This window comes from Cylas formicarius, unplaced genomic scaffold (genome assembly GCF_029955315.1).
Source record: "Cylas formicarius isolate icCylForm1 unplaced genomic scaffold, icCylForm1.1 PGA_scaffold_4__25_contigs__length_36172078, whole genome shotgun sequence".
Lineage (NCBI taxonomy): Eukaryota > Metazoa > Arthropoda > Insecta > Coleoptera > Brentidae > Cylas > Cylas formicarius.
The window spans coordinates 28,576,731-28,593,682 of NW_026844334.1; the positions used below are offsets into that span (position 1 = coordinate 28,576,731).

At 32.8% G+C, this 16,952-nt stretch overlaps 1 protein-coding gene across 5 annotated transcripts in view; it reads right to left on the minus strand.

The window, feature by feature from the left end:
- The window catches only part of LOC132701590 (PH and SEC7 domain-containing protein), a 119,570-nt gene that overhangs the window by 19,873 nt on the left and 82,745 nt on the right, over positions 1-16,952 (minus strand). For 4 of the 5 annotated variants that reach the window (XR_009618791.1, XM_060669664.1, XM_060669662.1 and 1 more), the window contains exons 10-13: positions 12,027-12,219; positions 9,299-9,465; positions 3,457-3,709; positions 784-928 (exon numbers count right to left, since the gene is read on the minus strand). Coding sequence is in view for 4 of the 5 variants with exons in the window: in XM_060669664.1 (XP_060525647.1) it covers positions 784-928; positions 3,457-3,709; positions 9,299-9,465; positions 12,027-12,219 (758 nt within the window). In the remaining variant the exon portion in view is untranslated. The remainder of the gene's footprint in view (positions 1-783; positions 929-3,456; positions 3,710-9,298; positions 9,466-12,026; positions 12,220-16,952) is intronic. The other variant, XM_060669661.1, reaches the window with a different exon arrangement.

A 16,952-nucleotide genomic window follows, 5' to 3' on the forward strand; every position in this document is an offset into this window, starting at 1 on the left:
CAGCAAAAACATGGAAAAGTGGTACGCATTATAAGACACTACCATTTGGCAATTACTCCTTTTTTTTATCAAAATCAAAAAATATGAGGTAAACTTTAGTAAAGTCGTGCCAAATGTGGTATCTGGTAAGAGTGGTAAACATGATTAAAATTTCTTCTACGCAGAAACGGCATTTTTATTCACCACTTATAATTTTTTGCGATTGCAGCGCCATCTTCAAACAAAAGGTACATTTGTGTTGTCGTAAAATTCGAAATTTGTAGTAAAAAAATGAAAGTTCAAGGTCAAAAGTGCAAACAGGTTACAACAAGAAAATGCTGTAAGTTCAATGAACTCCATTCAAATTTCGAAACAAAACTCTACCATACATTGTGTGCATAACCTCATGCTTGAATAAACTATTCTATAAAAGATAATGTACAGGGTGTCCGAAATAAGATTCTCAATCCTCAAACGGTACAAAACAGCAGACGTCATGTATTGCGAAATATTGGCACCGGTCACCGTTTCGAGTTGATGTGGCAATATTGAAATGATAATGATAAAAATCGTATCTTCCTATGGCCGCAACCCAATTTTTAAAAGCCTATTTTTATCCGCTCCCCTATACATCTAATGGGCCATTAAGAATGCGGAACTCTGTATATTTATATTCACGATATCGCCTCGATATATGCAGTATATCAAATGTTTAGAAAAACTAATAGAATATTCTTTCCCAACAGTAACCAGAGGTTCAACCTATAAAATATAATATAAAAGTAACAACTAAAAAAAACTCACCAAGTCTAATTTGGTGTGACTGCAGGGCAGAAGCGGTCTTTGGAATTTCTTCTGAGAACCGACAGCCGCTTCCAACGGTGGTGCAGAGAAGCTGGCTGCCACAAAATTGATCGTGTCTATCCAAGATTGTAGCTCCTTCGAATCACTAAACAGAGATATCAAATTTAATAATTAACTCCACTGAAATAAAACCATAAACATCTCAAACCACGTCAAAATCAACATTCACTAGGAAAACTTGGAGATATGCTTCACATTTGATTGTAAATGGGAAATATAGTCAAAGACGGTGTTTTTCTTTTACCTTGTTTAATTGTACCATCCAAACAAAAATAGATGCCAGATGTTAATTGACAACATAAATAATAAAATTCTATTTTCTGTTTTTTGCATCCCTAGTTTTAAATTTAATAAAGTATTTTAAAAATGGAAAGAAAGTAATAATCGCCAATCAATATGAAAAGAAAACAAAATAAAATATCGGACTGTGATGTAGGACTGTAACGAAAGATTTTTATGTGAAAAGTCATATCAAAATTTAGAAAACCTGGATATTTTCTAATGGAACTAGTTCAAAATCTTGCCAAGATGAGTCTGTAAAAAGTGTTTAGAGAAAAATGTTATGTGCCACGCCAAAACGGTTCATTATTCATGCAGGTTGATCAACAGGATTAATTCCAGTTACAAGTTTAATTGCTTCCTTTACTTTAAAAAATTTGGACTATAATGATAATGTGAACTGCAAAATGTTTGAAAAATGGCTAGTAGTTTAATTCATTGGTTAAAGCGACGTGTCCTTATGACTCTTGTTGCGGTATTTGCGATTTCTCTCCATTTATCTCCCTCTGAAATGTATCTCAAGTTTTTATTGTAGCAAATTTTATTTATTTCTGTCAGGCAGTTTGAATTTCCATCTTTCTTTAACTGAGCCTCTAAAAATTATTTCTTCCAGCAGACGCCCTATAAATTCTGTTTCAGTTTTTGTAGTATTGTGTGGCGTAGTGTCCAAGATTTTCTGATATTCTGTTCACTGTAAATGTTGAAATAGGAAAGGTGATACGCTTACACTTCTACGTTTAAGATTTGGGAAGTTTTGTCATCTATTCTAACTACTACAGTGCTGCTTCCATATACACATTTTAATAAAGCACTAGATATTGAGGTGTACCCATATCTAACAGCTTCTCCCAAATCGTTTGCAAATTGACAACAACCAAACATGGATGGTCTGTCATTAAATGTCATAGACAACGCAGCATATCATTCGAGAAGTTTAAATAAGCAACCTACTTTGTCTGGACAGAAAAATAATACTTATGAATTGCTTGGCTTGGCAGATTCAAAATCCTTTACCAAATCTGCTGAAACTGAAATCCTTTCAATAGCACAACAGATTAAAAAAAAAACAAAAATATTCTATTATGATTGTTTTATACATAATTTAGAAAATAAAGAAAACAAGCAAAAATAATGGGAGAAATCATCTAAGTAAGACTGAAGACAAGTCGAAGTGGAAGAGAAATGAAAGAGAAGGTTTTGGATCAAGTTCTGGATACAACAAAGATAATAGAAGATATCAACAACAAATCACTAAAGACGAAAATTAAGAAAAATGAAAAAATTGCTTTAACTGTGGTCAGTTGGGACACAGATCTGCTACTTGTCCTGATAGGTCAAAAGGTCTCAAATGTTTTAAGTGTAGTGAATTTGGTCAAACTGCACTAAGAATCCACAACATTTTTAAAAACTATTAGGAAGTTATGGATCAGAAATTGAGATTTACAAAAGTCATCAACAAATTTACATTGAAAGGTTTTTTCAATGGAAAAAATATTTTTGAACATAGAAGAAAAGAAGAAAAATTAAAACCATTTTGTAAATTACTGCGAAACAGTGGTGGTACTTCTCTGTTGCCTAAAACTAATACATGGTATCCGAAAATATCAACATATCTCTCACTCTTCCACCAAGTTCTTCAAAATTACAAAAAAAAAACAAAATTCCAAATTATTTGCAGCAAAAACTTCATTATACTACATACGTTAAACTGTCGTTTTCGTTTTCTTATCAAATTATATATACAGTTAAACTTCCTGCTGAAACATTACAATCAAAAAAATTAGTTTATCTTTAAAAAGCAATTATTTAATTTTTTAATGAAGTAAATATGCGTAAATTAGAGTCTATCAGCATTTGCCTGTTTAATTAATCTCGCGCATTCTACGATATTTCAAGCGTCTTACATTTTCTCTTATGTTTTCCTTTTGTTTTATCTTCTCAGGGTTCAAGCTAAAGTGTGTAAGCATCTTTTTTTGTATGAATATTTTTTTCAAGGCAAACCAATACTTCGGTTAGTTGGAAGAACAGACATCCATCTTTAATACGGATGAAATGAATCTCTCCCTTTGTAGAATATATTAATATAATTTAATAATTTTAGAATGAAATTCTGTCCCTTTTACGCCTTTTGAACACCAAGTTCAGTGTTGTCGAATAGATAAAAATAGGCAAAGCCCATAGTTGACCCAAAACCCAAATGATAAAAAGCAAAAAAAAATATAATCAAATCAACGGCAATCTGTGAAAGAGACTAAAATATTCGTTGGATCAATCTGCAGTCTCATTGCATAGCTAACCAAGTTTTATTATTCTAAAATAATAAACTTTGATTACCTTGTCTGAAAGAGGTATTCGGCTTGATCGGCAGTCTGCAACCGAAACACGTACTGCTTCTTGGTGTAGTCCTGGGCCTTCGTCGCCAGCGCGTGGTGTACCCGTATGGCGTTGTGCAAACTGTCGCCGCCCATTTGGCCTTTTCGGAATCCATTCTCGTCCTTGTGAAGGTAAAGTACCAGATCGCGAAGCGTGCAGTAAAACATTTTCCAGCTACGCTTGTGGAATGGCGCTAGAAAAACGCAGCAGAGGCCTTCGGAACAGTTTAAGTGTGTATTGCCACATGCATCGCAAATTCTAAAATTGTACCGCTTGATATATGATCCCAGGGCTGTGACATTGTTAATTAAAAATATACAGGGTGTCAAAAACATAGACGGCAATATCCTTGATACAAAAATATGAAGAAAAGTTTTTAAGAACACGATTTTTTTTATAATACCTAAACAAATATTCTGTCGATTTTGTTGAAATTTGGCAATGTTAGATTAAGATGCTAATGTAGCACTCCTTCTTTTATGTGCCCTGTCCGGTCTTCTGAACGTTGGCAAACACCATGTTCGTATATCTTCCATTCCATAAATCTTTTACTATATTTGAGCGTCAGTTCTTTGTTTAGAGAAGAGCCATTCACGAGTTATACTAACTCGGCAACTTTCAGATAGTATAGCGTAGACAGTAGAGGAAAAATTAAAAAAAAAACAAGGAATTAAACGATGCATAAAGATTGAATCCCAAATCCTCATTCGACCTGTGGAAAAAAACGACAGGGAAGACCAAACACTAGGTGGAAGGCAGAAGCGGAAATGGACATAGTAACAATGGGCATCAGCAAATCGAAAAAGAGCACCTGACAAGAATACATGCGAAAATTGACCTCGCCTGCCATGGCCTACTTGGCATACAAGGTTGATTTATTATTATTATAATAAATGGTAAGAATTTTAATAAAACCATACTTTTCACGAACGACGCAGGGGAGGGTATTGTTACCCTTACACTCATGTATGGAGTGACGAAAATTTCCATGCGATAGTGTACACCAACAACAATATTCTTTAAATGTGTGAATGGATATTGTTGACGCCAATTTATCGATAGGAAGTGCCCGTAGTGTTAGAAGTTCAGCTAAACGTACGTAACCACGTAACTTTTATGTAGAATAGAACATTTTAGTATACCTGTCAGAATTCATCTGAAAATAACACCTTTAGTGAAAAGTTCACTGGTTAAATAGCTATTCTGAGTGGATATTTGCAACATTTGGATTTTACAATTTATGTTTTTATTAATCTATAAAACAATCTAAAAATTAGCCTTCTAATAATATTGCCAACAGAATCGAGCGAATATTTGTTTAGATACTGATTTTTTCTCAATTTAACCCCTTGTATCCTGAAAAGTCTGCATTTCCGGATCCATATCTAGAAAAACGTTTTTTCATATTAAAATATCTACTACCTAACTATATATCTACCAATATTTGAAATCCATGACATTCTTATTGGCAATCAGTTTCCAATAATTAACGCACTTAATGCAGATTAAAATATTTTTTAGTAAAACTAATAAGCAAACACTAATTTAATTAAACTACCATATTAAAAAGACCAGCCTATCTCCATGTTCGATAAATGTGCTTTTTTAAAAATGTATTAATGTGCTTTGTGAAGATTTTGTCAGAAAAGCATAACATTTTTCTATGTCAAGCGATATTTCGCAATATAAGAATTTTTCAATACTTGTGCTATACTCTGTTTTTTAATGCGACAGAGTTATACATATATATTGAATAGTAAAAATTAGAATTATAGTTACATTTCGGCAGTTACTGGCAAAGTTCGTATATGAAAATTTTTGAATTTCTTACCGAGAAACGCATTAGTAAAAAATGTGCTTAAAAAAATGAGAAAATTATTACTCTGTGTTCGAAGCTCTTCGCCAGCAAAACTTAACAAATAATTGAAATGTGTTTGAATGTGGCTGAGTTGGACAGTCAACAATTCACCGGCTTCTGCTCGAGTATAAACACGGTCCCATCAGGTCACCAGAAAGAAATGCAGGAAGAAAAGAAACTGCAATAAATCAGGATGAAAACATTGTCATGGCTTAAGGGTTCTTCTCTATCAGAATCCTTAAAAAAGTCGGTCACTACTCATGACTCTAAAATTCCTCGTCACTACGGACTCCCTAAGATTCACAAACCAGAATTACCTCTTCGACCTATTGTCAGCACCATTGGTTCTCTAAAATATTCTCCAGCAAAATATCGAGAGTCTATATTAAAAACCAAGTCAGGGAAAACTGATAGTTTGTCACATCACTATTCGCCCCAAAAATTATCTGTTATCAACTCTCTTGTTAACAGAGCCATACATCTGCTCTCCTTTCTAATATTTTCCATATTAAAGATATACAAAATACACTTTATCACAACCTCCCAATGACAAGGAGTACGAAATCAATCCCTCACTTGCCACTGTTGTCCTTCCTTACATTCGACACATCACTGACCACGTATCAAAAATTCTAAAGAAATATAATCTCAAAACTAGATTTACGACTTGTTCAAAAATCAAAGACAAAATTTGGAACGCCGGGCCGAAAAATATCAACTAAGCTCAAAGAATATGAAAGAGCCTTGAGACTAAGACAGATAAGCTCACCAACAGTTGCCGAATAAAATCGCAAAACTAAAATTCTGGAATGTAATCAATTCTTCTACCAACGAAAAATCCGAGACTCTATAGAAATCTAACCAAACAATCTTAACTGCGATTCAGGTCTTTACTTGTCACTATTATGGGAATCAGTCATCGGAGATAATGTTCATGCCCCTCCTTTAGCCCTGCCCCCTTCAAACAATATATACGCAGGTACAGAGTGGAATGCGAACCAGTTTCAGTTAAGCTCTGAAGAAGCCAACAGGATGATTCCATTCCGTCCACGTATAAGAAGAAATCGTGGAAAATTTTGAAGGAAGTGAACTTTAAAAATAACATTTAATAGAGGAAGACGAAATTATCTGTTCTCGGCGACGATATTTGAGAGCAGTTTCGAAGCGGAAATAGGAATATTTATCATCTGGACAAAACTTGTGATGCTAAATAATAAGGCGTAAATACGCCGGTGTTGGTTACTCGATTCCGCTCGTTCGCCCGCAACTCGTATCAGTTGACATGCTTATACGTTTTTCTTTGTTTAAGGTTCGTACATTATTACTGTCATGCGGTGTTGAGAAAGTTACATACTTCCGTGAACAGGGAGTATACTGATTTTTATCAAATTTCAAAACATGATTGCAGAACAATGATATTGAGCCAAATTTGTCTCGAAATTGTTATTTCTTTATAGCACAAGTTGTTTTTTTGAGGATTTTGGAGATGAGGAATACAATTAAATTCTCTCTTTTCACATAATATGTAGAGGGATTTTACCGTTTTATTAGTTTTTTTTTTTTGAAAAATTATGATATAAGGATTAAAAAAAGAAATTAAATACACTTTTTTCGAGATATTTTCATTGTAATACAGTAACTTCCACTACTAAAAACTGGTCCTAATTGCGAAGTGGTTTATTGTTTGTCCAATTTGGGCCACACTATAAACTAATGATAATATAACAATGATTATTAGTTAACATTTTAAAATTTAGTTGTGTGTTAATTTATTATTTTTTATGTTAAAAACTGCAATTATTTCAATAAGTTTTTGCACGAAAATATACTAAATATATAGCATATAGATAATCGTATAAATCTGAATAAAACTGTTTCATTGAAATTTTTGGTACTATGTGAAGGCTGCGACACTAGATTATCAAAATTATTTATTTATTATGAATTTATGGTGATAGACATCCCCTTTTTATCGAGTACATAAAAGCAGTGTCTATTATAGTTCAGTCAGATTTGTGCCTGTAAAATTTGTGTAAATTGCAAGGCTACGTTGGCCAGCCAGAAGTCACGAACTTAACCCCCTATGAATCTAAATGTATGCAAATCAGGGACAGATCGAAATAAGAAAGAAATGGAGATGATAATGAACATGTTTTGAAGAAAACTTGTGAAACTTGCAATTCAACAATGGAATTTCAACTTAAAACACGACCTGATACTAACATAATTCTCGTTTACTTATTTACTGACAGATCTTTCAAATGTTTACTGCCTGTTTACTACTTTTCCTGTTATTAATTATTCAACGTAGGCAGTCGCGAAATCAGTTGGTCTACATGACAATTTTTATGCAATTTTAAAGCATTGATGTTGAAACCATAATTTTAATCTCTATGTAAATATGTAAAAAAGGGTGCTTCATAAGAAAATTTTAATTTACGGGACACCCTGTATAAAAACTTTTGACATTTTCGAATTCTGCATAAACAGTTGCTTGCTGTTTAAGTGGCAGAGTTTTAACAAACTCCTCCTAGCGACAAAATGATTGCAAATAGTCAATTTTCATTTGAACCCGTATATTCATTCAGAAGCAATTATTGTAATACCATCATTTACCTTCTCCTTGTATTTCTTGTTTCTTGAGAGACAAGTTTTTCATGTATTTAATAGATTACTACATTCCAAATTCAATCAAAGCGTGGTTTAATTTTAAAAAGGAAAAAACTTTCAAAATACCCTAATTTCTTATTAAATTTGGTGTATTTTCTGCGGAAATGCAATGAACGATTAATTCATTCATTTTGGTCCAGAGTGGTCAATTTAAGATGCTATTATACCTTATCTCAATAAGTACGAGACTGAGAAAAAAAAGTTAAATACAAAAAGTGGAAGTAGTTAGTAATTAATGCTTGAGCTATTTATGGCGAAATATATATGACCATCAAAAACAAAATTTTTCGAATTCAAAAAACTCTTTTTTTATAGGAAACACCATCTATTTAGCACTTTTAGTGGGTTTGGGTTTTATTTCTTTATCATTTCATATATACAGCTTTTATTATAAAAAAACGGAATTTTAGAAGCAATCCCCAAATTTAAGATTGGAAAACATCCCAAAGAAGCCATTCAAGTAGTTACATTTTTCTCTCTAAACCGTTGTTTCACTAACTTTGATGCATATTTCAGATCATTCTTCTGTTGAAGTTCTTTTTTCTAATATATGTTTTTATATTTTGCATTCATCTTGCGCAAAACGGCCGTCTTACATATTCTTTACCATCCGATGCAAACAGGGAAAATTTGCTTTCATGACTCCTAACAACCATTTTCCTCTGGACCAAAACAGATAAGTTTTGGCAAACTCGATTCGGGTCTTTCTATTCTTCTTTGACAGAAACGGTTTTTTGCAGGAACTATTCCATGAAGACCTCCGATGATTTAACCGCTTCTTACAGTTCTGCGGATTATTTCAATGTCAAACTGTTCACAGATTTCGTTTTATATTTGTCTGGATGATTTTCAGGGATCTATTTTCGTCATCCTAAACAGTTTTATCAGTTCTTGAAGTAGTTTTACATTTCTCACACCACTAACACTTGTATGTTTGGTAATATTTTCGTTTTAAAGATTTTGCACTTATTGAATTTTTCCCTATTGTGAATAAATTTTACAAGTACAAGTAAAACCAAATAACTTTTGTTTCTATTTTTTTTACAGGTTCTGAGATAAAATATCATCCCATAATAAACAGATCACTCTGTACATTCAATATATCGTTAATGACGGAAACAGTGCTGCAAAAAAGCTACAAAGTATTAGACACTGAAAAAAATATGGCAAGTAATGGCTAAAAGGTCTATTTTGCGATAAGAAATTAATTATTTCATTATAAATTCTTCAACTAATGATTTGAGGAGTTTGTGAGAAAAGAGAAAAAGTACTCACTTCGTTTGGCGTTCGCCTCGTAGCAGCATTTTCGCATCACGTAGCCTTTTTTGTATTCCACGGCACTTGCCGCACTGGGAACGTCCAAGAAAGGATTGCCGGTTATATTTATTGAGTCGTTGGTCCTCGCGTGAGACTGCAAATGCGCGTCCTCTGTTTCTTCATCCCTAAACACACACATGGAACTATAAATTGCCTTCGATGCGCATGTGGACGAAATCTCGGCCAAAAATCCAGCGCCAATAACATATTTTTAAAAAAATGTAGAATATGGAAAAAAGGTATATGATGAATAAAACATACACTTTCGAAGTATTTTTTCCAAACAATTCTCCTTCTAGGACCTATCTTTAATAATAACAAAAACACTGCAAATATTTTGAAAAATGACTACCTATATCACAGCTAAATGCCCCAAAGTTCTAAAAATGGTCAATTGTCATTCCTATGGTATTTAATATATTCAATCCAAAAAATTTAATAAAAAATCCTGGAATCCCACCCCAACATAAAAATTACCAAATTTTTAGCCAACCACATTTCGGACTATAATCAAAACATCAGTTTTAAATAACCATTCAAAGGAGAAAAAAAATCGAATCAATAAGACAAAGTTACTAATACAGGGTGTTTCAAAACACATGCGAAAAAATTAAAATTTTAATTTTAATTTATTTAAAACCAAGGGAACTTTGTTATATAAACGTTGGGTCAAAAGGTAATTAATATATATTTTTATTTTTTATCTTAACAAAAATAGCACAATAAAATATTAGGGAAGTATTACAATTATAAAAACACTTCTTTAATTTTAAGAGTGGAGAAACTGGAAAATAGGTCATTATTCAATCAATGTCATAAAAAATATATCTTTTTATTATATGTTAATTTTGGAAATAATACTTATTTCGAATATCAATTTCCAAATATAAAATGAAATCTAAAGCAATAAGTGCCACTTAAGGCGTTTCATATTATTGCAAAGAATGACAAATTTAATAACAAATTTACTATCTAATTATTTAATTCTTCGATAAGAAGGGTTTTCATTGAATAATGGTAAATTACAATAATGTTTTTGTTTTGCCTTAGGTATCTTAGTTATCTGTTATTTTTATTTCGGTTACATTGTTTAAATAACCCATGAAAGATGACGACTACGTCATAATGATCACACCAGCAAATGCCAGAAAAATACGCTTGGTGTTATTGCCAACGTAATCGTCATCTTTCCTGAATACTATTATATTCATAGTTTTCTAGTTAACTGATTTTTTAACATTTATTTGCATTTTCTTACTGGTTGTTTATATTTTTGGTAGAAGAAGAGCAATACTATTTATAAATATTCTGGATTCCTCCTGCGTGGGTTGTTGATACATTGAACTTGCTGATGTTTCGCCAATCGTCCTGTTGGCTTATTAAGAGATTAGCTGAAACTGAGGGGCGGAGCTAAAGCAGGGGTATGAATATTGATTTAAGGTTGTGTTCCATAGATGACGTATGATCTTTTTTGTCGGGATTACATTTTACAGATTTTAGAGCAATCCGTTAAGGCTTGGAATATTAGATTTAGGAGGTTTAGACTTTTTCAATATTTTTGCGGCTTCATTTCGATTTTAATTTGCTGTTTAAGATGGTAGTTCGTTTAGGATAGACTCGACAAGTGAAATGATTTCCCCTTTTGTGATATTACGTGGGGCAAGGACGAAGTTTGAACCTTTTGCAAGAACTGATTTACCACAGTGTTTGGTGGTTAAGAAGAGTTTGATGGTTTTTCTACCATTGAGGTTAGTTTGTTAAACTTTTGAATGAGATTTTGAGTAGAAAATAAACGAAGATTTTTTTTGAAATAGTATCGAACTCGGATGGAGATAAGGTGGAAGCAATTTCAAGAGACAAACAGAAGAATAATTTGGCCTACTTCTATTAGGGTACTTATTTCTGTCAGGGTGTGATGAATTCTTTCCCGAAGTAAAGCAAAACTAGATTTGGGAAGAATTTTATAAGCAGATGAGGTTTTGACATGATGGGATATTTTAAGAAAATTGGGGATGACATTATGGTATCTACGATGTGATAAAAAAAGTCGGTCAGTTTCAGTCGGTAATCTTATATCTTTCTGCTATTGCGCTTGATGTCCTCTCCATAAAGGCTTGTTAATTTTTCATAGAAACTTCCACAGGCTACTGTAATGCTATTTACAAATCTTTTTGATTTCTTCTACGTCGGTTGTTAATGAATCGAACTTGCTGACGTTTTGCCAGGCTTGTTCAGAGCTTAACTGAAGCAACCAATCTTAACTGGGACCCACCAATATCATCAATATATAATGAACATAGTCATCCAAGACAATGTTCATGCTCCTCCTTTATTCCTCGGGTATTCCTCAAACAATATATAAGCAGGTACAGAGTATAATGTGAGCCAGTTTTAGTAAATAGTATTACACTAGCCTGTGGAAGTTTCTTTAACAAATTAAGTATGGTACCAACATTTTAGTAAACATTTAATAATTAAAAATAATACCACTTACAAGAAATGTCAACTTTGAACTGACGTACGATTGAAAATATTCAAAATAAAAGGATAACTAGGGTAGGGTATAATAGCCCGGTAACCATGTAAAGGGTTAATAAAGTTTGCCTGAAATTCTCAGGTTGGCATTTCTAATTTTTGGTAGGGATTTCCCCGAAATTTGCCTACGTGGGCCAGTTCATTTACTTACAAAGCCCACTCCAGCGGTTGACTCTTGATGGCGTGGTACAAATGTTTGAGCACCTCACGCGGAAAGTTCTCGCACTCGTTCAGCCCCGCGAGATTCTCGATGAATTCGTTGCAGGTCATTTTGCGTCCGATATTTTGCCCGTGCAAATCGGTATTGAGCAGCATTATGGCGCACGTTAATGTATGTACGGCATCTGGAATTGATTGGCATTAGTAACTTTTTAGAAGAAACGCACAGATAAAGTCAGTACATGTTGCGAGCACTCAAGTGCTCATATTGAGCACAAAAAAGCAGAAGAAAAGTCAGTACATGTTTCGGGCACCCAAGTCTTCATCTTGAGCTAGCGCCTAAAATAACATAATTTTAGTGTGAAGGAAGTAACCAACCAACTAGTAAACCGGAGAACTAAAGGTTAACCTGACTTACAAAATATTAAATCTTCAAGCAAAAAGGAGTTAAGTGTATGGATATCGCGGTTTAGAAATAAATTGCAGGTTAGTGGGTGAAATTTAGAAGTAGGCGCGGAAGATCATTCCTATCTCTATGGAAATATTATAGCCACCTGAGACGCATCAATTTCGACCGTACTAGGGAAACCATATTATCAATAGCTACATAATTCCAAGATCGGTTAAATTAACAAAAATTCCTTGTTCTTTTAATTTTATCACCCAAATAGTTACTCTAAAAATGGGCGTCCAAATAATGTGTTAAAGTAATATATCCCGATGAGATTAAAACAAACAATTTAACAATATTTTTCCAATATACGGCGTGATTTATTAGTATGTTATTTTATATTTTTTATATATTTTTAATTGGAATACCTCGTATATTATACTCAATCACCCAATGTAGGGTGTTATGGTGTGTACTGAGTGTTTTCGGATTTATGGCAATTTTTTAGTAAAGAATGCCTTGTGTTTAATACCCTACATTTTTGCCATTTGCGGTTTCCAACAGCTGTAACTTTATTTTCCAACAATTTTATAATGTGCTACAGTCATTTATTGTATGTGTCTTGAAAATAGTTAGAAAAAAAACAAATAGAACACCCTGTATATTATATTCCCATAATTCTCTTTCAATTTTATTAAGGATTCCCTATACCAAAACTTAGTATATTTTGAGGTATGTACATTTTTACAAACCAAATACGGAAGATTTTCAAACCGTGCGAAAATGTCAAAAACGATTAACAAAAAAATAAATATCACCAGAACGTAATACGAATTAAGTATAATTCTTTCAGATAATAGCATTCGTTACATGCTAATACAGAATTTAATGAGAAGAAAATATATTAAATTCGAGATTTAAACAAAAATGAAATGATGAACTGCGCAACTTTGGAAAACAATTTAAAACAATACACTAACTATGATATTAAATATACAATATGTCAAAAAAAAACTAGAAACTAAGAACAAAAGTGCAAACAAAAAAGAACAGTTTAATTAAGTGTGTTTAAACGATTGGGCAATATTCGCTAGCATTTCATGACTAACACTTTAAAAGGTTTTCGCTTAACTTCTGTTTTATGTTCTCTTTTGTTGTGAGGGCAGTTTTATAAAGCTCGTTTTTACCATAGCCACACAGAAAATAGTCCATCTTTGTTAGATGAGGATCACCGTTGAGAAAATAAATTATTTAAATAGTTCCTAACTTGATGGACATGGTGTGCAGGAGCTTCATCATGAAGGAACCACATTCTCTGCCTCACTGCGTTTGGAATAGTTCTTAACAAATTTCGCAAAATTTGTTCTAAAAAGTGTAAATAAACTTACACATTCACTATATTATCAATAAAATGCGACCCCACGACGGTATTTTTTATTATACCACATCAAATATTTAAAGACTATTTTTACTGCCTCACAAAATTAAAAATTTACCTATTTAATTTTTATTGGCTTATTGCGATATTTCTCATAATTTAACAAATTTTCGGAGTTTGGTTCGTAAAAATGTGTATAAAAAACTAAGTTTAGCTATGCTTTATAAAAGAGCATTAATGGGAGTAATTAGTTTTTTATTTTTTCACGAAAATTAATATTTTTCATTTTGACTCGCCCTGTATAAACGATTCGAACTAACTTCAATGAGTGTACTGTCGTGTTGGAGGCTTTTCGTAATAAAAGAGAACTCCACTAAAAGTCCTTTATTTAATCTGCGTCATGAGGTTCGGACATAAGCGCGCGAGATACCGGGCCGAGAGTCCCACATTCTAACCTTCAAGACCATAGAATATGAACATCACAGACCACCGAAAACCCTGATGCAACATGTACCACTTTATAAAATTGTTGGCATAATAAAATTACAGCTGTCAGAAATGGAATCAAAAATTCTGTGTTAAATATAAGTAATTTTTTACGAACAAATGGCCATATTCCGAAAACACTCATCATATTGTGTGATTGAGTATAAAAGGTAGTTTCTATTAATGCTGTAATTTATGGGGTGCCATTTAAAAAATATAAGTTTGAATTAGTCTTATACTTAATCTTAACTTTTATATTTAACATTTTTCTATAGAACAAATAATAGATGAGATATTTGAGACACTATTTATTGAGACGTAATATAGATTAAATGTTTTGCTATTCGTATGAGCTCTGAATAATAATAAAGCAAAGATCATAGACTGCCGACCCAACAAAATCCTATTTCTTCATATGAAAACGTAATTTTTAATTTTCCCAGAACTTAGTTAAGATATGTTGTAACGGATATCTTGTAAAATTAAATAGTTTTAAAAAAAGCCAGTCATCCCGAGTAGTTAATTCTGGGCATACATAATAATTTTATTACCAAAAACAAGGTTTCTGCATAACTATAGGTGAACATAACCCTATTAAAAATTTTAGGTTAAATCTTGAAATGTAACAAACAATAAGAAATGTCTAATTTAAAAAAATATGAGACTCCTTAAATCTAACTCATTTTCGTTAGTTAGCTATCTGCCTTTGAATTATTTTTATAATTTGTATTTTTTTAAAATCTGAACTGTTCCCTCGCATTTGAAGTACCCGGTATCCCTGTAAAAGCAACGAGGTACAGTATTAGGGAAACGGACAATCCTTGAAATATCAAACAATGTAAATCAGCCAAGAGAAAATGTAGAAGTACTATTTAAAGCTATTAATTTTATCAGAAAATTTCTGTGAGTCTCCGTCGTTGCCCTAGCCCACTAGAGAGAGGATTTTAAAATTTCGTTTTTAATTTTACAATTTTCCAAAAAACTTGATTTGTTATCGCTATTTCCCAACTTTTGCTGATAAAAAATCTTTCGATATTCAGCGAGTTAAACAATGTACCGACATGTTTCTGACTTGTACGCGTCTCGGTATTGAATGTTATTTGCACAAAGTGTACATAAAATCTTAATTTGCAATAGATAATGTCTATGTTTGCCACTAGGAGGCGGGGGATACCACCCAGCGCGCCAATACCGAAGTGACCGCCAGACAGGAAGGTGTGTTGACGGTGCTAGAGCAAGAACAGTCCTCACGAAGGTTTCTATTAGTGTTGTGTTAATCGTTCCTTTTACGAGAATCGAATCAATCAATGACCGATTTCGAAAAGGACCAAATCATTTCAATCAATCGTTCATTTCAACACTTTTTGATGCCAACATACGCGGCAATAGTCACTGAATCCGAACAGTCCGAACGACCGATTCAGATTCATTTGAATTTGAATTATTGTTGTGTCTATATGTTATGTTTTCTGTTCTAGTTAGTATAATATTTAGCTGTGTTTTGCTTTTTATAGAATCATGATTTTATCAAAATAGGTGCTACATATTGGGTTGTACCATTAATACATTAATTTGTTTAAACTAAATACCTGTGTGGAAATAGATATTTCATTCAATATTCAATTCAACATATAAGCAATCTACCAATCGATGTCATATACTATAGAATAATTATAACAATACTCCCACCATTCCTTTTCCGTGGCCTGTGTGAGTCACGCATTTAAATCTTAAACCATTCAAATGAATCGTATTCCGGCGAATTCGATTTGTTTTGGTATAGTCGGTCGATCGGTCGTCATGTATTTGGTCACTTCAGAACGGCAACGAGAGCGAACAAGGTGATCGAATTGTTACGAACAAGCGGGATTGACACAACTCTAGTTTCAATACAGACTGACAATACAGAAAGCCTTAAATTCCCTTTGAAAAAGGACCAAAAGTATTCTAATGGGGGGAACAGTTCAAGAAATGTAGATATGATCATATGCTTTGGCGTTCCTCTCTATTATATAAAACAGATACAAAAAAAGTTTAATAAAGCCTGTCGGTTAAGGCGTCTGACTACAAATCAGATTCTCTATCGCAGAGTGGGTTCGAAACCTATCTACTGCAAATTATTTGCTATTTCTCTTTCTAGACATGTATCTAGGAATTAAGTCAAGACGACGGTACAGGGTGTTTCAAAAAACGTGTGCCTCCGCTCAAGGGGAGATTTGTCACATAAAAATAAGACTTGCCCACTGCCGTGTCTATGGATCCGCGCCCCGACGACGTTTTTTTATTTGAAATCAAAATTAAGAAGACTGTATAATGCCTCTTTAATAAGATAAATGCAATCTTATTTATCTCTATTAATTCAACCCTATTCCGCAAAAAATCTGTCCTCCCATGTCCTGATCTGAAAGATGTCATTCTTATTGAGTGAAAGAGTTGGAAACTGAAACTTTTGTACAAGATTCTCCTATACCTTTTCTCAATAAGTATCACATCGAGGAAAAACAGTTTTTTTATGGAACAAGCTGTATTTAGTACTTTTGGGTTTTCGATTTAATTCTTAATTGAAACCTATATAACATCCTATATAAAAACTTGTTTTTTTTACATTAATTAATTGAATTCAATAAATAAATATATTAAATAAATAAATAAAACTTATTACT